This window comes from Nerophis lumbriciformis, linkage group LG14, assembly GCF_033978685.3.
Source record: "Nerophis lumbriciformis linkage group LG14, RoL_Nlum_v2.1, whole genome shotgun sequence".
Taxonomy (NCBI): domain Eukaryota; kingdom Metazoa; phylum Chordata; class Actinopteri; order Syngnathiformes; family Syngnathidae; genus Nerophis; species Nerophis lumbriciformis.
Window position 1 is genome coordinate 7856664 of NC_084561.2, and position 26108 is coordinate 7882771.

Below are 26108 nucleotides of genomic sequence, written 5' to 3' on the forward strand. Positions count from 1 at the left end.
TTATTGAAGTCACAAAGTGCATTCTTTTTTTTAACATGCCTTAAAACAGCAGCTTGGAATTTGGGACAAGCTTTCCCTGAGAGAGCATGAGGAGGTTGAGGTGGGCGGGGTTGGCGGGGCGGGGTTGAGGTGGGGGGTAGAGGGTAGCGGGGGGTGTATATTGTAGCATCCCGGAAGAGTTAGTGCTGCAAGGGGTTCTGGGTATTTGTTCTGTTGTGTTTATGTTGTGTTACGGTGCAGATGTTCTCCCGAAATGTGTTTGTCATTCTTGTTTGGTGTGGGTTCACAGTGTGGCGCATATTTGTAACAGTGTTAAAGTTGTTTATACGGCCACCCTCAGTGTGACCTGTATGGCTGTTGACCAAGTATGCGTTGCATTCACTTGTGCGTGTGTATGTGCTTGAAATTAACGTTATCATTAAGTCAGTTAAAAGATCATACCACGTGTCAGCATTTCTTGACATCTTCGAGTTAAGATTATTGTTAAACCCGTCCAACGCTACATTATTATGTGACTGGGCCGGCACGCTTTTTATATGGAGGAAAAGCGGACGCCTGGACAGCATGCGGCTGTTAAGGGGTGAAGGTTTCAAGTGAGAGAGGATGATAAAGGCAGTGCTTTAAAGGCACGCCCCCAATATTGTTTGCCGGGTGGAAATCGGGAGAAATCCGGGAGAATGGTTGCCCTGGGAGATTTTCGGGAGGGGCACTGAAATCCGGGAGTCTCCCGGGAAAATCGGGAGGGTTGTCAAGTATGCTGATCTAAAGTACAACTTTATTCACCAATTTTTGCACACTCCTAACTCACTGGATTCCATTTCTAAATGCACAAGAGACATCAAAGCAATTTTATCGCATAATTTCCTACATTTAAATGAGTCCAAAACAGAATGTTTGGATCTAACATTATGAGTTATCTTGACCTTTACTGCGAACCAGCGGTAAAGAATCTGATTGATGTCAGGCGCTTTCCATTCACAGTTTGGTTGATAAAAGCTTAATTCGACGTTAATTGTTGTATAATGAAACACAAATAAAGTAACATTACTTCATTTCTTCATTACTGACCTTTTTCTCAATTATTCGGATGAGTAATGCCCTATTCCGTCCAAGGAATGTCCTCCTTGGACAGCAAAGCGTCGGGTAAGATGGGTTTGCGCGCTGTGGTCTACTACATGGTGACCACCCTGATCGCCGTCTTCATCGGTATCGTGGTGGTGATCATCATCCAGCCGGGCAAAGGCAGCATGGACAAACCGGTTGTCAATGGTGGAAACGCCGAACAGATCCATGCTTTGGATGCGTTGCTGGATCTCATCAGGTAATCAAATATGTCCGTACAATCGTCACCTCGTTTACAAACACCAGCGTTAAATACTTTTCTGTTTTTGTCACAGGAACATGTTCCCGCCCAATCTTGTTGAATCTTGTTTCAAACAGGTGAGACAATCACTGATTTATTTCCTAAATCGTACTTTTCATCAGAGTGCCCGATACCATTTTTTTCCTTCTGATACCGACACGACAAAGTTGTCTATCATCCGATTCCTCAAGTTATGCAATACCAGGAAGTTAGCCAGAGTACTAGCACGTTAGCCAGGCTACCAGGAAGTTAACCAGTCTACCAGCAGGCTAGCCAGGCTAACAGGAAGTTAACCAGTCTACCAGCACGTTAGCCAGGCTACCTAGAAGTTAGCAGTTCTACCAAGACGATAGCCAGGTTACCATCGCCGTTCTACCAGCACGTTAGCCAGGCTACCAGGAAGTTAACAAGTCTACCAGCACGTTAGCCAGGCTACCTGAAAGTTAGCAGTTCTACCAGGACGATAGCCAGGTTACCATCATGTTAGCCAGGCTAACAGGAAGTTAGCCAGGCAACCAGGAGGTTAGCCAGGCTGACTGGAATTTAGCTGTTCTACTAGCACGTTAGCTAGTCTACCAGCAAGTTAACCAGTCTACCAGCACGTTAGCCAGGCTATCTGGAAGTTAGCAGTTCTACCAAGACGATAGCCAGGTTACCATCGCCGTTCTACCAGCACGTTAGCTAGTCTACCAGGAAGTTAACCAGTCTACCAGCACGTTAGCCAGGCTACCTGGAAGTTGGCAGTTCTACCAGGACGATAGCCAGGTTACCATCGCCGTTCTACCAGCACGTTAGCCAGGCTACCAGGAAGTTAACCAGTCTACCTGCACATAAGCCAGGCTACCCTGGAAGTTAGCAGTTCTACCAGGACGATAGCCAGGTTACCATCATGTTTGCGAGGCTAACAGGACGATAGCCAGGTTACCACCTTGTTAGCCAGGCTAACAGGAAGTTAGCCAGGCAACCAGGAGGTTAGCCAGGCTGACTGGAATTTAGCCGTTCTACCAGCACGTTAGCCAGTCTACCAGGAAGTTAACCAGTCTACCAGCACGTTAGCCAGGCTACCTGGAAGTTGGCAGTTCTACCAGGACGATAGCCAGGTTACCATCGCCGTTCTACCAGCACGTTAGCCAGGCTACCAAGAAGTTAACCAGTCTACCTGCACGTTAGCCAGGCTACCCTGGAAGTTAGCAGTTCTACCAGGACGATAGCCAGGTTACCATCATGTTTGCGAGGCTAACAGGACGATAGCCAGGTTACCACCTTGTTAGCCAGGCTAACAGGAAGTTAGCCAGGCAACCAGGAGGTTAGCCAGGCTGACTGGAATTTAGCCGTTCTACCAGCACGTTAGCCAGTCTACCAGGAAGTTAACCAGTCTACCAGCACGTTAGCCAGGCTACCTGGAAGTTAGCAGTTCTACCAGGACGATAGCCAGGTTACCATCGCCGTTCTACCAGCACGTTAGCCAGGCTACCAAGAAGTTAACCAGTCTACCTGCATGTTAGGCAGGCTACCCTGGAAGTTAGCAGTTCTACCAGGACGATAGCCAGGTTAACATCATGTTTGCGAGGCTAACAGGAAGTTAGCCAGGCAACCAGGTAGCCAGCCTAACTGGAATTTAGCCGTTCTACCAGCACGTTAGCCAGGCTACCAGGACGTTAACCAGTCTACCAGCACGTAAGCCAGGCTACCTGGAAGTTAGCAGTTCTACCAGGACAATAGCCAGGTTACCATCATGTTAGCCAGGCTAACTGGAATTTAGCCATTCTACCAGGAAGTTAGCCAATCTACCAGCACGTTAGCCTGGCTACCAGGACGTTAACCAGTCTACCAGCACGTAAGCCAAGCTACCTGGAAGTTAGCAGTTCTACCAGGATGATAGCCAGGTTACCATCATGTTAGTCAGGCTAACTGGAATTTAGCCGTTCTACCAGGAAGTTACCCAATCTATCAGCATGTTAGCTTGACTACCTGGAAGTTAGTAGTTCTGCCAGCATGTTAGCCAAGCTACCAGGGTGTTAGCCAGGTTAGTTTTACCAGGAAGTTAGCCAAGCTACCAGAATGTTAGATGTTCTACCAGGTAGTTAGTCAATATACTATCATGTTAGCCAGTCTACCATAAAGTTAGCCAGTTTGCCAGAAGGTTAGCCAGGCTACCAGAGGCGCCAGACCCGAGGGACATCCGTCTCCTGGCTAACTTTCTGGTTTCCTGGCTAGTGTCCATGTTATTCAGTAAACTTGCTGCATTTCTCTCATGCAGTTTTAGCATTTGTAGCATTTATTTTAGATTTTGCAGCGTTTAGGAGATTGCAGAATTTTTAATATTGAGCAATTTTCTCCTTGCATGCGTTTTATGGTGTCTTTGCTTTTGTATTGTTTCTATGTTTGACCGTTTCTGTGGACCACTGTACACTTCACACTAGTCAGATGCTAAGTCAACCATGCTGGGAATATTTACCGCTTCTGGAAGTTAGCAGTTCTACCAGGACAATAGCCAGGTTACCATCATGTTAGCCAGGCTAAAAGGAATTTAGCCGTTCTACCAGGAAGTTAGCCAATCTATCAGCATGTTAGCTTGGCTACCTGGAAGTTAGTAGTTCTGCCAGCATGTTAGCCCAGCTACCAGGGAGTTAGCCAGGTTAGTTTTACCAGGAAGTTAGCCAAGTTACCAGAATGTTAGCTGTTCTACCAGGAAGTTAGTCAATATACTAGCATTTTAGCCAGTCTACCAGAAAGTTAGCCAGTTTGCCAGTAGGTTAGCCAGGCTATCAGAGGCGCCTGGTTTTGTATTGTTTCTATGTTTGACCGTTTCTGTGGACCACTACACTTCACACTAGTCAGATGCTAAGTCAACCATGCTGGGAATATTTACCGCTTCTATGTTCTGTTTTAGTACAAAACCTTGTACAAGAACGTGACCGTGAGAGTCACAAACGATGTGCTCAATACATCGGACGCTAATGAGAACGTCAGCAGGCTGCTTCGTACCAGCCAGGTGAGCTCTTGTGACCATTTTCACCTCACCTTTACATTACATCATGAACATGACTAACGTCACCACAGGAGAAGCACGAAATCGTGCCCATGCCAGGGTCCTCAAGCGGCGTCAACGCTCTGGGCCTGGTGGTCTTCTCCACCTGCTTCGGTCTGGTCGTCGGCCACATGAAGAAACAGGGCCAGCCCCTCAGGGACTTCTTTGACTGCCTCAACGAAGCCATCATGAAGCTGGTGGCCGTCATCATCTGGTTAGTGATGCCTCCACACGCACGTGGTTTGTTGCGTTTGGACCAGTTGTTCCTCCCAGGGAATTCAAGTCACAAGTCGCTCCCAAGTTCTGTACGACACTTAAAGCTGAGTTGAAAAACCACTAGAGACAGAATAGGTATTTTGTAATATATTTGCAAAGCTTTGCATATACATTGAGACCAGTCCAGCATAGAACATTCAATCGCGCCGCCAAGATGGTCTGCCCCCCCCCCCCCCCCCGACAAAACCCTCTCCCCTCTTAAGTCTCTCTTCCTCCCACCCTGGCAGTCATGTCTCTCCAGCCAAAACACATGCCCATTATCTCTCTCTCTAACATTCTTCACTCAAGGTTAAGCACACAGTTTTGCAGACAACCAAAAGACCACAATTGGAAGAAAAACACTAGCTGTTTTGTAATATGATTATGAAATAAAAAGAAGTAACACTTAAATTCGGATATATGTAAATATCTGCCTCCGACAGGTTACATCTCCCGTTACATCTGCCTCATTTGCCTGCGTGTGTTCGGTTTTTCCAAGATGGCGCCGCTGTAGTGGCTGCTGTTGGCAGGAGCTCTGTGCTCTTGTGTCATCCTCTTGTGTTCCTGGTGTTTCCCTCTTGTTTTCATGTGGGGTATTTCTGCCTTTTGGTTCGGGACCCTTCAGGACTGTGTGACAAGGGGTGGCACTTTCGTGACTTCTGCGGTGGTTTTTGTGAACTTCTGGATCTGCCTCCCGGGAGCCTTTTGGCCATGGAGACCAGCTGCTGGGTCTCTGCCACACCAGAGTCCGTTTAGAGAGACTGGAGGAGATGCGGATGAAGAAACAGGTCTGCGGAGCTGGCACTGAGCGCCGGGACGGACAAGCTTCACAGTGTCTTGGCTGAATGAGCAGGTATCGGACACCTCGGGTTGGGAGCCTTTTGGCCATGGAGATCAGCTGCTGGGTCTCTGCCACACCAGAGTCTGTTTGGAGAGACTGGAGGAGATGCGGATGAAGAGACAGGGCTGCGGAGCTAGCACTGAGCACCGGTGACGAACAAGCTTCACAGTGTCTTGGCTGAATGAGCAGGTATCGGACACCTCGGGTTGGGAGCCTTTTGGCCTTGGAGACCAGCTGCTGGGTCTCTGCCACACCAGAGTCCGTTTGGAGACACTGGAGGAGATGCGGATGAAGAGACAGGGCTGGCGGACCTAGCACTGAGCGCCAGGACGGACAAGCTTCATAGTGTCTTGGCTGAATGAGCAGGTATCGGACACCTCGGGTTGGGAGCCTTTTGGCCATGGAGACCAGCTGCTGGGTCTCTGCCACACCAGAGTCCGTTTGGAGAGACTGGAGGAGATGCAGATGAAGAGACAGGGCAGAGTCCGTTTGGAGAGACTGGAGGAGATGCAGATGAAGAGACAGGGCTGGCGGACCTAGCACTGAGCGCCAGGACGGACAAGCTTCATAGTGTCTTGGCTGAATGAGCAGGTATCGGACACCTCGTGTTGGGAGCCTTTTGGCCATGGAGACTAGCTGTTGGGTCTCTGCTACACCAGAGTCCGTTTGGAGAGACTGGAGGAGATGCGGATGAAGAGACAGGGCTGGCGGACCTAGCACTGAGCGCCAGGACGGACAAGCTTCATAGTGTGTTGGCTGAATGAGCAGGTATCGGACACCTCGGGTTCGGAGCCTTTTGGCCATGGAGATCAGCTTTTGGGTCTCTGCCACACCAGAGTCCGTTTGGAGACACTGGAGGAGATGCGGATGAAGAGACAGATCTGCGGAGCTGGCACTGAGCGCCGGGACGGACAAGCTTCACAGTGTCTTGGCTGAATGAGCAGGTATCGGACACCTCGGGTTGGGAGCCTTTTGGCCATGGAGATCAGCTGCTGGGTCTCTGCCACACCAGAGTCTGTTTGGAGAGACTGGAGGAGATGCGGATGAAGAGACAGGGCTGCGGAGCTAGCACTGAGCACCGGGACGAACAAGCTTCACAGTGTCTTGGCTGAATGAGCAGGTATCGGACACCTCGGGTTGGGAGCCTTTTGGCCTTGGAGACCAGCTGCTGGGTCTCTGCCACACCAGAGTCCGTTTGGAGACACTGGAGGAGATGCGGATGAAGAGACAGGGCTGGCGGACCTAGCACTGAGCGCCAGGACGGACAAGCTTCACAGTGTCTTGGCTGAATGAGCAGGTATCGGACACCTCGGGTTGGGAGCCTTTTGGCCATGGAGACCAGCTGCTGGGTCTCTGTCACACCAGAGTCCGTTTGGAGAGACTGGAGGATATGCGGTTGAAGAGACAGGGCTGCACTAAGCGCTGGGACGGACAAGCTTCAAAGTGTCTTGGCTGAATGAGAAGGTATCGGACACCTCGGGTTCTTTGGACGTATCCTCGCTCATCCATGCGGACTGGACACTGGCCCAGAGTTAGTGGGCGGCCGAGGGTGGAGTCGGCTCTCTTGGTTGCTTTGTTGGGTCTGTTCCTGTCTCTGGCCATGCTCCCTCCACCCCAGCAGAAGATGGTGTGGAACACCGCAGAGGCCACCACAGTGTATATGTTTTTTGTTGTTGTTGTTGTGGCTGTATGTAGAAATGGCTGGTTGCATCAGCTCTGCTCTTTTAGTGTCTTTAATGTCCTTTGTGTTCTTTGATATTTGACGTTTCCTTCTTACACACATGCTTATGTGTGCTATGGTTATGAGTTTTTTTCCCCCTTGGCCTCAGTCTGGACCCCCTCTCCAGGGGCGTAGGCTTAGACTGAATTTCTTTTCCCCTCCCCCCCGTCCCCAGCGTTTACCTGTTTCTCACCCTTTTTTGTAAGGGGAGCCGGAAGTTGGCAGACCCGTCAGAGATCCTGTTCTGTCTCCCTGTAATGTTTGTCTGCGCTTGAATGGGATTGCGCTGAAAATGTTAATTTCCCCTTGGGGATTATTAAAGTATTTCTGATTCTGAAAGGTGTAGAAAAGGACAATACCTACCCAGAGCAGTCATGTTTTACTTCATTGTGAGGACAGAAAAGCAAGCCCAAATAAGCAACCGCACGTTCAAAAAACAAGCCCGAAAAAAACCGCAACTCGCAATTCACAAACTTTGAAAGCGACTTGAGAGAAAAAAAAACGATGCTTTTAAGTACGCGGTCTTGGCAACACGGTGCTGCCAACAGCTAGGAACTCCGGTTATGACCCAACCCACAGCGACAGTGGATGAAAATAACTTGCAACCTGCCAGGGCTTCAAAGCTGAACTTGCCATATATATTATATCATTATATAAATAAATATATAGTGTGAAGCGACTGGGATGGGAATCAGCACCTCCAAGTCCGAGTCCATGGTTCTCGCCCGGAAAAGGGTGGAGTGGCATGTCCGGGTTGGGGAGGAGATCTTTCCCCAAGTGGAGGAGTTCAAGTACCTCGGAGTCTTGTTCACGAGTGGGGGAAGAGTGGATCGTGAGGTCGACAGGCGGATCGGTGCGGCGTCTTCAGTAATGCGGACGCTGTATCGATGCGTTGTGGTGAAGAAGGAGCTGAGCCGGAAGGCAAAGCTCTCGATTTACCGGTCGATGTACGTTCCCATCCTCACCTATGGTCTTGAGCTTTGGGTTATGACCGAAAGGACAAGATCACGGGTACAAGCGGCCGAAATGAGCTTCCTCCACCGGGTGGCGGGTCTCTCCCTTAGAGATAGGGTGAGAAGCTCTGTCATCCGGGGGGAGCTCAAAGTAAAGCCGCTGCTCCTCCACATGGAGAGGAGCCAGATGAGGTGGTTCGGGCATCTGGTCAGGATGCCACCCGAACGCCTCACTAGGGAGGTGTTTAGGGCACGTCCGACCAGTAGGAGGCCAAGGGGAAGACCCAGGACACGTTGGGAAGACTATGTCTCCCGGCTGGCCTGGGAACGCCTCGGGATCCCCCGGGAGGAGCTGGACCAAGTGGCTGATATGTTCTGTCTCCCTGTAATGTTTGTCTGATCTTGAATGGGATTGTGCTGAAAATTGTACTTTCCCCTCGGGGATTAATAAAGTATTTCTGATTCTGATAAACATTCCTGGAGGCACTGATGTGTTATCTGCTACAGGTACGCCCCAGTCGGCATCCTCTTCCTGATTGCCGGGAAGATCGTGGAGATGAAGAATGTAGCGGAAATGGGCAACCAGCTGGGCATGTACACCTTGTCGGTCATTGTTGGTCTTCTCATCCACGGCGTCATCGTCCTGCCGCTGCTCTACTTCCTGGTGACCAGGAAGAACCCCTACAGCTTCATCGGTGGACTACTGCAGGCTCTCATCACCGCCCTGGGCACCTCCTCCAGGTGATGCAGCGATATTGTGTCCTCCTCCATCTTTCATAACATGAGCAGGGTTCGTACATATGCTTAAAAACCTTGGAAATGCTTGGATTGCAATGTTGTGTTTTCAAGGTTTGACAAATGCGGGAATTTTGGGTGAAGTGCTTGGAAATGTTCATCATATTTCTCGGCACTCTGACTCAATAGGCTAATTATCCATCCATTTTCTACCGCTTGTCCCTTTTGGGGTCGCGGGGGGTGCTGGAGCCTATCTCAGCTGCATTCGGGCGGAAGGCGGGGTACACCCTGGACAAGTCGCCACCTCATCGCAGGGCCAACACAGATAGACAGACAACATTCACACACTAGGGCCAATTTAGTGTTGCCAATCAACCTATCCCCAGGTGCATGTTTTTGGAGGTGGGAGGAGCCTATCCCCAGGTGCATGTCTTTGGAGGTGGGAGGAGCCTATCCCCAGGTGCATGTCTTTGGAGGTGGGAGGAAGCCGGAGTACCCGGAGGGAACCCACACAGTCACGGGGAGAACATGCAAACTCCACACAGAAAGATCCCGAGCCCGGGATTGAACTCAGGACTACTCGGGACCTTTGTATTGTGAGGCACATGCATTAACCCCTGTTCCACCGTGCTGCCCTAATATATATATATATATACATATATATATATATATATATATATATATATATATAAATGTATGTATGTATGTATGTATATATATATTTATATATATATATATATATATATATATAAATGTATGTATGTATGTATATATATATTTATATATATATATATATATATGTATATATATATATATATGTATGTATATATATATATATATATATATATGTATGTATATATATATATATATATATATATATATATATGTATATATATATATATATATATGTATATATATATATACATATACATATATATATAGAAATATATATATATACATATACATATATATATAGAAATATATATATATATATATATATATATATATGTATGCATGCATGTATGTATGTATGTATGTATGTATGTATGTATGTATGTATGTATGTATGTATGTATGTATGTATGTATGTATATATATATAAATATATATATATATGTATGTATATATATACATATATATACATATATGTCTTAATAAGGTTATCCAAAAAATAGTGCTCGATACCGTAGTAGAGCGCAATATATGTATGTGTGGGGGAAAAAAATCACAAGACTATTTCATCTCTACAGGCCTGTTTCATGAGGGGGGGTACCCTCAATCGTCAGGAGATTTTGACGATTGAGGGTACCCCCCCTCATGAAACAGGCCTGTAGAGATGAAATAGTCTTGTGATTTTTTTTCCCCACACATACATATATATACATATATATACATATATATATATATATATATATATATATATATATATATATAAGTTTGTTGTGAAAAAATAGTTGGAATCTTACAAGAAAAAGGTCACAATTTCACAAGAAAAACTGAGAATTTTGCCAGCATTATAATAAAAGTTGTAATTTTACTCAACGCAAGTCAAAGTTTTACAAGAAAAACCGAACATTTGCGCAATATTATGATAAAGGTTGGAATTCTACTCAATAAGAGTCGCAATTTTACAAGTAAAGCTTAACATTTTGACAATTTCATGAAAAGAGTCGTCATTTTACTCGAGAAAAGTCACAATTTTATAACAAAAAACTTAAAAATGTCGGTAATATTGTAATAATAATCGGAATTTTACTTGGCAAAATTATGACAAGTCATAAATTTACTCCAAAAATGTATTTATTTTCTATTATTGTTATTATTTTTTTAAATACACTGTAGCACTTTCAGATTGTTTACTCAATGTAAATTGTTTTGTTTTTTTTACAAATATTTATATTATATATATGTTATATTATATATATTATTATTATTATTATTTATTAACAAAACTCTTCCACATTAACCTCCTAAAGCCTGCGTCGTCTGCAGTAAACGTTTGTGTCTGACCTCATAAAGCAACTCAAAAATGTCCACTGCAGAGGACGCTGGTTCTCAGGAGAATATGTGCGGTTCTGTATATTCTCCTTAAAGCCGTCGTCCTCTGCAGTGGACATTTTTTTGTCTGTTCTTGAAAAAAAAACATCGAAACACAAACGTCCACTACAGTTGACGCTGGTTCTCAGAAAGATAAGCTGGGTTCTGTATTTCCTTTTAAGCCAGCGTCCTCTGCAGTGGACATTTATGTTCGATAATTTTTTTTTAAAATAGCCCCGTTTTGCGAAACACAAACTGTCAGTTTCAAACACTGATGACATCTATTAAACAGGATAAGAAGCAAAGGATCAAACAGAGACAGAATTAAATTTGGCTCAATTTGAGGAGAAACGTCTGGTCTGTACTCTTGTACATGCTCTGGCGAAAAGATTGCATGCCTCCTCCTTTATTTGGACTTTCCCTGACCACATGTCAACAGCTGCTTCCAAAGGGACGGGGGTCGTAAACAGTTCACAGAAAAGGTCGTAAAACAGTTCAAAGAAGAGGTTCGTGAAAGAGTTCATAAAAGAGGTCGTCTGGAACTTGGGCAGATCCTGCCTTCTCTCCTACTCAGTGGCCTAGTGGTTAGAGTGTCCGTCCTGAGATCGGTAGGTTGGGAGTTCAAATCCCGGCCGAGTCATACCAAAGACTATAAAAATGGGACCCATTACCTCCCTGCTTGGCACTCAGCATCAAGGGTTGGAATTGGGGGTTAAATCACCAAAATGATTCCCGGGCGCAGCCACCGCTGCTGCCCACTGCTCCCCTCACCTCCCAGGGGGTGATCAAGGGTGATGGGTCAAATGCAGAGAATAATTTCGCCACACCTAGTGTGTGTGTGACAATCATTGGTACTTTAACTTTAACTTTTTAACTTTGGAGTTCTTGGGTTAAAACAATATCTTTCTGTTGATTACAATACATGAAAGAAACAGAAACCCCTTACACAGTGGAGTTTTACAAGGTAGGTTCAAAGACATGTTTTTTGCTTGTCGCCGGGAACTCATTTCAACACAAAGTTTTTGTGATAACTTAGATCAAATTATTCTAACACAAACGTTCACTGCAGAGGACGCTGGTTCTCAGGAGGATATGATCGGTTCTGACAGATATGTTCTGTACCAGATTATAGCTCAATAGCTCATTTCCATCTGCAGTCCCTGGCTACCTAAATTAAAGGGATACAAAAATCATGCAATAAAACGATCACAATAAAATCATACTATAGCACGTAATCAAATGAAGAAAAGTCATAAAATGCCCTTTCATGGACACATACTTAATATACAACACAACCACACCTCCTTTACATCATCACACAAAGACAAAACATGCTCTTGTTCACGTGTCATCATTTCGTCCCCAGCTCCGCCACTCTGCCCATCACCTTCCGCTGCCTGGAGCAGAACATCCGCGTGGACAAACGGGTGACGCGCTTCGTCCTGCCCGTGGGCGCAACCATCAACATGGACGGCACCGCCCTCTACGAAGCTGTGGCAGCCATCTTTATTGCCCAAGTCAATGACATGAACCTGAACTTTGGCCAAATTCTCACCATCAGGTAACAGTTTCCGTCATGAAACCGTATTATAATGTGACTTGTTCTACAGCAGGGGTCGGCAACCCAAAATGTTGAAAGAGTCATATCGGACCAAAGATACAAAAATGTATCTGTCTGGAGTCGAAAAAATTAATAGTCTTATATAAGTGTTATAATGAAGACAACACATAATGTAAGTGTCTATTAGCTATATTAGCCTACTATCAAAATGACTTTAAAAGTCTTATATAAGTGTTATAATGAAGACAACACATAATGTAAGTGTCTATTAGCTGTATTAGCCTACTATCAAAATGACTTTAAAAGTCTTATATAAGTGTTATAATGAAGACAACACATGACGTAAGTGTCTACAATAGCTGTAATAGCCTACTATCAAAATTACTTTAAAAGTTTTATATACATGTTATAATGAAGGCAACACATGACATAAGTGTCTATATTAGCTATATTAGCCTACTATCAAAATGACTTTAAAAGTCTTATATAAGTGTTATAATGAAGACAACACATGACGTAAGTGTCTACAATAGCTGTAATAGCCTACTATCAAAATTACTTTAAAAGTTTTATATACATGTTATACTGAAGGCAACACATGACATAAGTGTCTATATTAGCTATATTAGCCTACTATCAAAATGACTTTAAAAGTCTTATATAAGTGTTATAATGAAGACAACACATAATGTAAGTGTCTATTAGCTATATTAGCCTACTATCAAAATGACTTTAAAAGTCTTATATAAGTGTTATAATGAAGACAACACATAATGTAAGTGTCTATTAGCTGTATTAGCCTACTATCAAAATGACTTTAAAAGTCTTATATAAGTGTTATAATGAAGACAACACATGACGTAAGTGTCTACAATAGCTGTAATAGCCTACTATCAAAATTACTTTAAAAGTTTTATATACATGTTATAATGAAGGCAACACATGACATAAGTGTCTATATTAGCTATATTAGCCTACTATCAAAATGACTTTAAAAGTCTTATATAAGTGTTATAATGAAGACAACACATGACGTAAGTGTCTACAATAGCTGTAATAGCCTACTATCAAAATTACTTTAAAAGTTTTATATACATGTTATACTGAAGGCAACACATGACATAAGTGTCTATATTAGCTATATTAGCCTACTATCAAAATGACTTTAAAAGTCTTATATAAGCATACTTGCCAACCCTCCTGAATTTTCCGGGAGACTCCCGAAATTCAGCGCCTCTCCCGAAAACCTCCCGGGACAAATATTCTCCCGAAAATCTCCCGATTTTCAGCCGGAGCTGGAAGCCACGCCCCCTCCAGCTCCATGCGGACCTGAGTGAGGACAGCCTTTTTTCATGACGGGAGGACAACAGGGTGACAAGAACTAAATCATCCAGACTAGAGATAAATTCTATTATTATGTTTATCTTACCTAAAAATAAATATATTTATTAATTAAAAAAAAAAAAAAACTAAATACATTTTTACTATATTTTGCTAAAAACATCAAAATTAATTGTATTTTTATTTGTATTTTTTCGTGACTCCTTATTACATCCAGCCATAGAATTACACATTAAAATAAACATATTTGAAATAATTGATTTTAAATGATCATAATAATTCATTTAAAATGACCATATTTAATTATTAAAATAATTGCTTGTTCATCAACAACTTTAGCATTTTATTCATTACATTTTGAAACTCTCAGAAGCCAAGTTATGTTATATTCCTTAATATTTATTTATGCAAGTTTGAAGTATTAATTATCTAAACACAGTTTGTTTGCATATTTTCAGGATGTAGCTATCTATATATATATATATATATATATATATATATATATATATATATATATATATATATATGTATATATATGTATGTATATATATATATATATATGTATATACATACACATGATGTAAGTGTCTATATTAGCTATGTTAGCCTACTATCAAAATGACTTTAAAAGTCTTATATAAGTGTTATAATGAAGACAACACATGACGTAAGTGTCTACATTAGCTATAATAGCCTACTATCAAAATGACTTTAAAAGTCTTATATAAGTCTTATAATGATGGCAACACATGACGTGTCTATATTAGCTATATTAGCCTACTATCAAAATGACTTTAAAAGTCATATATGTGTTATGATGGAGGCAACACATGATGTAAATGTCTATATCAGCCTACTATCAAAATGACTTTAAAAGTCTTATATAAGTGTTATAATGAAGACAACACATGATGTAAGTGTCTATATTAGCTGTATTAGCCTACTATCAAAATGACTTTAAAAGTCTTATAATGAAGGCAACACATGACGTAAGTGTCTATATATGCATGTCTATACATACAATGTCTATATATGCATGTCTACATATGCATGCATGCATGCATATATATATATATATATATATATATATATACATACCGGTACATAAATATATGTATATATATATATGTATATATATATATATATCGGGTCGCGGGGGCAGCAGCCTAAGCCGGGAAGACCTTAATATATATATATATATATATATATATATATATATATATATATATATATATATATATATATATATATATATATATATCATTTTATAATATGTATTTTTATTTTTATTTTTCTCTACATCTCCATGCAACCAGAAGAAGCTTTTCTAACCTGTAACTTGTTTTGAAAAAGTTTCATTATAAATATTATCCCAAATATTACATTGGGAGAATCGGTTTAAATCAAGAATTGTCACCCCAGTAATCAGAATGGGATCAAATCGTTGGCTGCCCAAAGATTCCCACCCATATTAAAACTATTATTTTGCATGATAATTCCTAAATCTCACTGTGACGACACCAGGCTTTTTAAACTAACCTCTACTCTTCTCTCCTCCCTCCCGCCGCCCACCCAGTATCACGGCAACCGCTGCCAGCATCGGAGCAGCAGGCATCCCCCATGCTGGCCTGGTTACCATGGTGATTGTATTGACATCGGTGGGACTGCCCACGGAGGACATAACGCTCATCATCGCAGTGGATTGGTTACTGTGAGTTGCCGCTAAATGTCAGGGTGGCGGGGATTGGCTTTTCTGCCTAAATGTCACTGTTGCGATGCTTCATGGCGACCCGGAGGTGGCGCCATTAGAAAAAAAAGGTTGCTCATGCATAATGCAGAGTGACCGACTTAAATGTCTTTTAACGGTGCTGAATGTGTCCGTGTGGTCACCCCCCCACCCAGGGACCGCCTGCGGACCACCGTCAACGTGCTGGGCGACTCGCTCGGGGCGGGCGTCTTGGAGCACCTGTGTCGCGCAGAGCTGCAAAGTCAGGACGAGGAGGCGCGCAACTCCATCATCGAGGAGAACGAGAAGCCCTACCAGCTCATCTGCCAGGAGAACGACGTGGTGCAAAACCACAACAGTGAAACCACCATGTGACCGCTTATTCCACGCACATCCCATAATGCTTCACTGTAAGCCCGGTGGGGGTGTTTTCACCTGGGGGAATGATGCCGTCGCTTTCTCTCACACCTTTTGTGCAGATGGCCCCAAAAAATCAGAGAAAGGACAGGGAGAGCTGGCAAGTCAAAGTTCCACAGTAAGGAAATTACTTTCAAACTTTTAAGGGAGTATTAGGGCAGGACTGATAAAGTGCTATTAAACAAACCCCGTTTCCATATGAGTTGGGAAATTGTGTTAGATGCAAATATAAACGCAATACAATGATTTGCAAATCCTTTTCAACCCATATTCAATTGAATGCACTACAAAGACAACATATTTGATGTTCAAACTCATAAACTTTTTTTTTTGTTGCAAATAATAATTAACTTAGAATTTCATGGCTGCGACACGTGCCAAAGTAGTTGGGAAAGGGCATGTTCACCACTGTGTTACATGGCCTTTCCTTTTTAACAACACTTTGGGAACTGAGGAGACACATTTTTGAAGCTTCTCAGGTGGAATTCTTTCCCATTCTTGCTTGATGTACAGCTTAAGTTGTTCAACAGTCCGGGGGTCTCCGTTGTGCTATTTTAGGCTTCATAATGCGCCACACATTTTCAATGGGAGACAGGTCTGGACTACAGGCAGGCCAGTCTAGTACCCGCACTCTTTTACTATGAAGCCACGTTGATGTAACACGTGGCTTGCTGAAATAAGCAGGGGCGTCCATGGTAACTTTGCTTGGATGGCAACATATGTTGCTCCAAAGCCTGTATGTACCTTTCAGCATTAATGGCGCCTTCACAGATGTGTAAGTTACCCATGTCTTGGGCACTAATACACCCCCATACCATCACACATGCTGGCTTTTACACTTTGCGCCTATAACAATCCGGGTGGTTCTTTTCCTCTTTGGTCCGGAGGATACGACGTCCACAGTTTCCAAAAACAATTTGAAATGTGGACTCGTCAGACCACAGAACACTTTTCCACTTTGTATCAGTCCATCTTAGATGAGCTCAGGCCCAGCGAAGCCGACGGCGTTTCTGGGTGTTGTTGATAAACTGTGTTCGCCTTGCATAGTAGAGTTTTATCTTGCACTTACAGATGTAGCGACCAACTGTAGTTACTGACAGTGGGTTTCTGAAGTGTTCCTGAGCCCATGTGGTGATATCCTTTACACACTGATGTCGCTTGTTGATGCAGTACAGCCTGAGGGATCGCAGGTCACGGGCTTAGCTGCTTACGTGCAGTGATTTCTCCAGATTCTCTGAACCCTTTGATGATATTACGGACCGTAGATGGTGAAATCCCTAAATTCCTTGCAATAGCTGGTTGAGAAAGGTTTTTCTTAAACTGTTCAACAATTTGCTCAGGCATTTGTTGACAAAGTGGTGACCCTCGCCCCATCCTTGTTTGTGAATGACTGAGCATTTCATGGAATCTACTTTTATACCCAATCATGGCACCCACCTGTTCCCAATTAGCCTGTTCACCTGTGGGATGTTCCAAATAAGTGTTTGATGAGCATTCCTCAACTTTATCAGTATTTATTGCCACCTTTCCCAACTTCTTTGTCACGTGTTGCTGGCATCAAATTCTAAAGTTAATGATTATTTGCAAATACAAAAATGTTTATCAGTTTGAACATCAAATATGTTGTCTTTGTAGCATATTCAACTGAATATGGCTTGAAAAGGATTAGCAAATCATTGTATTTCGTTTATATTTACATCTAACACAATTTCCCAACTCATATGGAAACGGGGTTTGTAGTTTCCTTGTGAAGTTATTTAGACTTAGGCTTCCTTTTTATTGTCATTCAAATTTGAACTTTACAGTACAGATAAGAACGCAATTTTGTTGCATTCGCTGGTTGTAGTGCAGGATAAAAGAGCAATAAGGTGCAGATATAAATAAATAGATTACTGTACAGATAAATATATTGCACTTTTGCATATGCATCCACGTTTATGGATGTATGTTATAGTTAAAGTTTAAGTTAAAGTACCAATGATTGTCACACACACACAAGGTGTGGTGACATTTGTCCTCTGCATTTTCCCTTGTTCACCCCCTGGGAGGTGAGGGGAGCAGTGAGCAGCAGCGGTGGCCACGCTCGGGAATCATTTTGGTGATTTAATCCCCCAAAAATGTTACTACTACAACATTTCTCGACCGTTTTGAAAAATTCCAACACCAACCATTCAGAACATTCCAGTTTTGTTTTTTTTACCACTTTCAAAAAAAATCCCTCTTTTCTCGGAATTCCCAATTTTTTTTATGAAATTCCCATTGAAATCAATGGAACATTTTTTCCAAGTTCCACAATTCCCCCATTTTTCATCTACGGTAATTCAAACCGTTGAACAATTCTAAAAAAAAAAAATTCCCAGATTTCCCAGAATTCCAAGTTTTCCGGGCCATTCTCCCCTTTCAAAATGAATTGGCCATTTTTCACACTTCCACCATTTCCACATTTTTCAACCTATTCAAAAACCATTCCAACATCTGTCCAAACATTCCTCGTAATCGGGAATTTTTCCATTTCAAAAAACAACTTGGTTTTTTGTCCTGGAAAAATTTGCGGTTTTCCCGAAATTCCAGGAATTCCATAATACCATTTCTTTACCGATCTCAGGGCGGACACTCTAACCACTAGGCCACTGAGTAGGTGGCCTAATATATTGTCTTTATTATATTCCAGCAAGTTAATCCATTTTGGGGGGCAATTGAGGGGATTATTATGATGCGTTCAAGGGTTTTACGGCCTGTGGGAACAAGCTGTTACAGAACCTGGAGGTTCTGCTACGGAGGCTGCGGAACCTCTTTCTAGAGTCCAGCAGTGAAAACAGTCCTCGGTGGGGGGTGGGAGGAGTCTCTGCAGATTTTCTGAGCCCTGGTCAGGCAGCGGCTTTTTTTGCGATCTCTATTGCTTCCTCTTGTAAAATTATTGTTTTTACATGAAAAATTGTTTAACGTTATTTTAACTTTAATCTGGAGTTGTAAAATTTGAACTCACGACTCCCCCCAAAAATATGTTGCTATTATAAAATTGCAACTTATTGTGAATATATTCTTATGTTTAGATATTTGTTTTTTTTTGTTGCCATTTTTTAATTGTAATTTTTTTCCCCCTTTAATCCTATTAACTGTAACATAGTAACTTTTGTTTAGAAAATATTTGTAAAAATTATTAAATTTTCACGTAAGATTCTGATATTTGTATTCATCATATTACAATTTTACTCTCATAAAATTCAGATTCCCCCCGGTTATATTGCAACCTAAATATTATGCAATTATGGCTGTTTGTAAAATTAGGATTTTAGTTTTTTACTTTCATAAAATAGCAGCTTTTCAGTGACGTTATTCACATGAGGTTATTTATTCCTCTACTAAAATTATTATTATTGTTTTTCTTAAAAAAACATTTTTTTTTCCTCTGGTTAATTGTTATTCTCATAAAACTGTGAATTTTTTTCTCGTAAAATAATACAACTTTATTCTTATACATTTTGGCTGTCTTAAATCACCCCCCTTAAAAAACAAAAAAACCTTATCATAAAATTACTACTTTTTGTGAAAATATTCTGATGTTTGGATATTTTTGGTTATTAAAATAATTTTGTATTTATTTATTGTGAAATTAGTTTCTTTTAATGCTACTTAACTAACTTAATTATTGTAAAATGGGGGACTGGGTTCAGATTTATTTACTCTTCCAATTACAAAATTACCCTCATAAAATTATAATTTTTCTCCCCCCAGTAATACTGTAACTTTAATCTTTAATTATTGATTTAATTCTTGTAAATATATATTGTTTTTCTAGTAGAATTCTTGTATAATTACCCAATTATGATTTTAAAATATATATATTATTCAATTATTGCAATATGACAACTTTTATCTCCCAATAACACAATATTTTCATGATAATATTTCAGGTCAATGTGTTTTTCCTTTGAGTGTGGCCCTAATACTCCTTTTTAAATTAAAAAGTAATGCAAGCCGCACTTATTAATACACATATATACATTTTCCAATTGCTTTGCCATCAAAGAGTTTGAGACAGTCATCTACTGTAGAATTATCTTTTTTTCCCTTCCTCGAAGCCTTTTATTCATTATCTTGTTTTGGTTTGTGTTCCTTATGATCCATAAAGTGCTACCACTGACTATGACATTCAAAACAAATCCATGACTGGAGGAAAATAAGCTGCGTTGTTGTTATTGTAAAGAATATTTAACTATTTCCGCTGCATGATTTTGACATCTGCAGATAATAGTCATTAATCATCATAGCTACCTCTAAAAAAGCAAATGTGCATATTGTAATGATTTTAAACATTTTAAAATGTGTTAGTCTGCTTGCACACTGTTCAATGTGAACACCCTTGACTGTTAAACATTAGACTCTACTACCTATACTTTTCATTTTATAGTCACATTAAAATGTGTTTTTTGCTGATTGTAAATACAATATTTGTGTGTTTATGCTTTAGCTATTAATAAACAAATAAAGAAGGACACTAATAGAATATTGATGATATTTTGGTCTTTATATCCAGTATGCATTTGCTAAATATCTTATATTTTAACAATAAAAAATGTGACAGAGTGATATTTGTAATTGTAAAAAGGTACTTTTTGGGAACTCTATGCTTTTTGTGCTAAATGCTAAAAAAAAAAAAAAAAAAAGGCTTTAGTTTGTAATGCTCTAATGTCATTTCAGTAAAAGTGTTGTTTCCAGGTGGACCTGCTGTTTGTTTTAATTAATGGAGTAATCTGATGTATACATAAATGACTCAGGAATGAATACATGATGCTCATAATTGTGTTTGTGGCTACCCCTGGTGGAGGATATTCTGCAATGGGTCAAATGTTACATTAATAAATAGACATGGTTTGCAAAGTCTACAGCACTGATTTTCAACCACCGTGCCGCGGTGTGCCGTGATATATTGCCTGGTGTGCCGTGGGAAATTATGCAACTTCACCTAATTGGTCCAAAAAATATTTTTTGCAAATCAATAGTCATAATAATGTGCCGTTTTCTAGTGTAGACCTTGGCAGGGTAACCATGTAATACTCCATATCAGTAGGTGGCAGCAGGGCCGGCCCGTGGCATAGGCCGTATAGGCAAATGCTAAGGGCGCCGTCCATCAGGGGGCGCCATGCCAGTGCCACAAATGTTGGAGAAAAAAAAAAGTTGGTACTATTATTTCTAAATACAAAAAATAATCCCTCGTTAATTAAAATGCAAAGTAAAGCCTATATAATAGAAATATTATATGTTACAACATTACGCCCCCCCCCCCCCCTTCCCGTATCATGACTCTTTGTGGACGTCACCACATCAAAAAATCAACACAAGATGTCAAAACGGCCAAAACTGTCAGGTGCCCAGGGAAGAAAAAAGAGAAAAGAAGAGGAGGAGAAACGAGAAAAAGACAGAGGTAGCAGGTAGGTAACGTTAGCCTACATGAAATTATTTGTCTGTTACAGAATGTGATAGTAGCTGGCTTTTTAGCATTAGGCTAATGTTACATGATTCGGCAATTGCTAATCAATAAATAGCTAGTTCTGTTTTAACGTCGGGTTAATATTGTGGAGGGGGGTAAATTGTTATGGAAAATAATAATGTAACGTTAGGTAATTACAGTACTCCCACCTTACATTCCTCAGGGACATTTGTATTAGATCTTTTAAGCAGGTGTTTTTTGTTTACATTGTTATTGCCTTCTGGTTAGCTAATGTTTGCCCTGCAGGTAATAGTCACTTTTCCACCCCTTTATATATTAGGTATAGTTGTAAGCCTAGTTGTTAAAGTGCACATCATTAATGTTAATTAAGCAATATGTATGTAAAAAATATTGTATTTCATATATTCATTTTTTATTTTTTGCATTCATTTATTTATTCATATTTTTTTTTAATCTTGTTAACTATTCTGATTGTTAATTTGCTTTCTTTAAGTAAAAAAAAGGTCAAAGACAAAGCTATTCGGTTTCTTGTGAGTATATACACTTCACTGCCGATGTGGGGGGGCGCCACCTAAAATCTTGCCTAGGGCGCCAGATTGGTTAGGGCCGGGCCTGGGTGGCAGCAGGTAGTTCATTGCTTTGTACAAGTCGGAACGCGTCGAGGATGGTTTGTCGTGATCCCAATAGGTAGAGCACAGCGGGAGACAGCGTGCAGGTAAAAAGGTATGTAACGCTTAAAACAAAAATCAACAAAAGGCAAGTCCCGCTAGGAAAAGGCACTAAAGCATAGGGATGGATTTGTAAAACAAAAGTAAAACTGAACTGGCTACAAAGCAGAGGTGGGACCAAGTCATTGTTTTGCAAGTCACAAGTAAGTCTCAAGTCTTTGCCCTCAAATCCGAGTCAAGTCCCGAGTCAAGACAGGCAAGCCCCGAGTCAAGTCCAAAGTTAAGACTGGAAAGTCTCAAGTCAAGTCCTAAGTCCTGCATTTTGAGTTTCGAGTCCTTTCAAGTCCTTTTAACCACAGACTAATATATTAACACAGATTGTGTATGCTTTTCAAACGCTGTATTTATTTATTAAAACAAGTGCATTTTAAATTGCAGGAAAGAAAATTGTGCTGACATTGCACTTTATAATAGCACTATTAACCAGTCATTTTAAACATTAACTCATTCCTTTACAGAACAAACACATTGAAAAATAAAGTGCAAATGTACTTATTTGTACAAAAGTGTTAACATTGAAAAAACATGACATATACGTGAACATAACAAAAAAATTGTACTTTTTATATGTCAGGGCCCTATGCTGCATTGCATTTGCAAAAGACCAAATTAGCCAAGAGTCTGTCAGTCATTTGTGCACGATGGGGGCGTAGTATGATGCCACCATGGCTGAAAACTCGCTCCACTGGAGCACTGGAGGCAGGCACTGCCCAGACTCTCATGGCCACTCGGAACAGTGAAGGAAGAGTCTTCATGTTCAATGCCCAGAACAAAAGGGGGGAGAGAGTTGTTTTGGGTTGGTGCACTACTTGTAAGTGTATCTTGTGTTTTTTATGTTGATTTAATTAAAAAAAGAAGAAAGAAAATAAAATTCTTGTGCGGCCCGATACCAATCGATCCACGGACCAGTACCGGGCCGCGGCCCGGTGGTTGGGGACCACTGAGGTAAACAACCAACAGTATGTCAGAAAGCTAGCTAAAACGGTACACATATTCATAATATAGTATACATTTTAACTGACCTTTATTTTACTATTTTTGTCTTTTTTTAGGTGGCTAAAATACGCGGTGCTGCTGACCGCCGTCTAACGTTACGTGTGATATATTGACTAACGTAACCCTGCTTAAAAAAAATCACTGAACAAAAAGTATGAATAAGGTAGTGAACTGCAACAGATTCCCGTGTTTGCAATAACGTTATAACGTTAGCAGTGAGTTTACAGCCTCACTGATTTAACTACACAGCAAATAAAAGTCACGTTACTTAGCCAATAAACGTTATCTTACATTCAAAACTTACCCTTCTTTGTGCAACTTCAAATGCCGGACGAAGTTGGAAGTTGTTGCCTCTCCATCAGTAATTTTCGAACCGCATGTGTTGCATACTGCAAACCGTTTTGTGTTGACCACCTCGTAATTTTTATACCCAAACAAAATGATTTTAGGTATCATTTTTTGTTCACTGGCGTGTGGTTTGGACATGTCTTCTTCCTTGGTTGTCCTGCAATTTGATTGGATGAATGCTGTGTGATGAAAACAAAGTAGATCTAATTTGAATGGCTGTTGTACTGAGACCACACCAGCTGACACACGCAACGCTGATAGACAAGTACACAATGAAAAATACGGAGCGCTCCCGAATAACTTTTTCATCTTTGGGTTTTGGGGAAAGTAGCAAGTCATGTCAAGTCATGTCAATTCAAAAGGCTCAAGTCCAAGTGAAGTCACAAGTCATTGATGTTAAAGTCTAAGTCGAGTTGCAAGTCTTTTTACATTTTGTCAAGTCGAGTCTAACGTCATCAAATTCATGACTCGAGTCTGACTCGAGTCCAAGTCATGTGACTCGAGTCCACACCTCTGCTACAAAGTCAACAAAAACGGAATGCTGGACGACAGCAAAAACTTCCAGCGTGTGGAGCAAAGACGGCGTCCACAAAGCACATCCCGTACATGCCATGACAATCAACAATGTCCCCTCAAAGAAGGATAGCGTACGCACAACTTAAATAGTCTTGATTGCGAAAACAAAGCAGGGGCGGGCAATAGGAAGGCGTGAAGCTGCTACAGGAGAACACCAACAAAACAGGAAGGGTCACCAAAATAACAGCGCTAGACAGGAACTAAAGCAATACACACAGGAAACAACAACAAACTCAAAATAAGGCACGACAACCTGGTGGAGTTTAATTTTTTAACCTTTTCTGCTGGTGGTGTGCCTTTGTATTTTTTTTATGAAAAAAATGTGCCTTGGCTAAAAAAAAGGTTGAAAAACACTGGTCTACAGTATGTCCACTTTAATAATATTTTCCTTAATATTTTTTATTATAATTTAACTCAATCTGCTACATTACACATACTCTATTGCAGAGTTTTTCAAATTGTTTGCGTTGAAAAAATCCGGAGGCACACCACCAGCAGAAATCATTAAAAAACTAAACTCAGTTGACAGTAAAAAGTCGTTGTCGCAATTGTTGGATATGACTTTAAAGCATAACTAACCATGCATCACTATAGCTCTTGTCTCAAAGTAGGTGTACTGTCACCACCTGTCACATCACGCCCTGACTTATTTGGAGTTTTTTGCTGTTTTCCTGTGTGAAGTGTCTTGCGCTCCTATTTTGGTGACTTTTTCTCTTTTTTTGGTATTTTCCTATAGCAGTTTCATGTCTTCCTTTGAGCGATATTCCCCGCATCTACTTTGTTTTAGCAATCAAGACCATTTCAGTTGTTTTTATCCTTCTTTGTGTGGACATTGTTGATTGTCATGTCATGTTCCGATGTACATTGTGGACGCCGTCTTTGCTCCACAGTAAGTCTTTGCTGTCGTCCAGCATTCTGTTTTTGTTTAGTTTTAGTTTCGTTCGGCATAGCCTTCCCTAAGCTTCAATGCCTTTTCTTAGGGGCACTCACCTTTTGTTTATTTTTGGTTTAAGCACTAGATACCTTTTTACCTGCACACTGCCTCCAGCTGTCGTCTAAGTATTGTGATCACGACAAACCATCGTTGTTGTCTCCGACATCTACAAAGCAATTACCTACCTGCTGCCACCTACTGATATGGAAGAGTATTACACGGTTACTCTGCCGAGCTCAAGACAGTTCAGACACTCAACAACAACACGTTATTTGCGGATTATAATTACTGGTTTGCAAAAAAAATATTTTTAACCCAATTAGGTGAAATTACATAATCTCCCACGGCACACCAGACTGTATCTCACGGCCGCGGCACAGTGGTTGAAAAACACTGCTCTATTGAACGTTTCTCAAAAAAATGGAAACAATCATGTTTCGGAGATTATTTTTTTAATTAAGACCACTTTTGGCAGTAATGACAATATCAAACAGAAAAAGTTTCTAAAGCGCAAAAATTATGACTAAAGTGGTGACGCTGTATTTTAATTTTATTGAACATTTATTTGAGAAATATACATATTATTATTCAACTTTCCAAAACTATTCACTAAAGTCGGGTAATATCCCTATTTAATTTAATGTTTTCTTTTTTATTATTATTTAATTATTTTGGTTTCTTAAATTAAGTATTTATGGTAATGTGGGCACTTGCGTTCGTGTTATAGATAAAATACTTAAAGCTAACTTTGCTATGTCGATTGTAGAAACAGTAACCATATATAAACTACTCTTACACGCTTTTCATTGAATGACATGACAACCAATCAGAACAGGCTTGTATATTGATTGACATAATAATCACCCAATGATCGTAAAGAAGCAGGACTTACAACCAGGAAACGAGCCACAGCACGGACCAATCAACGAAGCTATACGAAGGCGGGACAGAAAACCAGGGAGCAAGCCAAGAAGAACCCGAATGGAGGTGATAAAAACTCACAACTTGACACTTTTTAAATAAGTTGTTATTGTTATGTCACTTTATTCATCTTTGACATGTTGTATTCATACGGCCGAGGGCTCAAGCTACTA

At 41.0% G+C, this 26108-nt stretch overlaps 1 protein-coding gene across 3 annotated transcripts in view; it reads left to right on the forward strand.

The window, feature by feature from the left end:
• Positions 1–16847, forward strand: part of slc1a6 (solute carrier family 1 member 6) — a 33923-nt gene extending 17076 nt beyond the window's left edge. For all 3 annotated transcript variants that reach the window (XM_061976116.2, XM_061976117.2, XM_061976115.2), the window contains 8 exons: positions 1114–1321; positions 1398–1440; positions 4257–4358; positions 4427–4608; positions 8671–8904; positions 12302–12496; positions 15414–15548; positions 15740–16847. In XM_061976116.2, the coding sequence (XP_061832100.2) occupies positions 1114–1321; positions 1398–1440; positions 4257–4358; positions 4427–4608; positions 8671–8904; positions 12302–12496; positions 15414–15548; positions 15740–15938 (1298 nt within the window). In that variant the 3' untranslated portion in view covers positions 15939–16847. The remainder of the gene's footprint in view (positions 1–1113; positions 1322–1397; positions 1441–4256; positions 4359–4426; positions 4609–8670; positions 8905–12301; positions 12497–15413; positions 15549–15739) is intronic.
• Positions 16848–26108: the final 9261 nt, after the last annotated feature.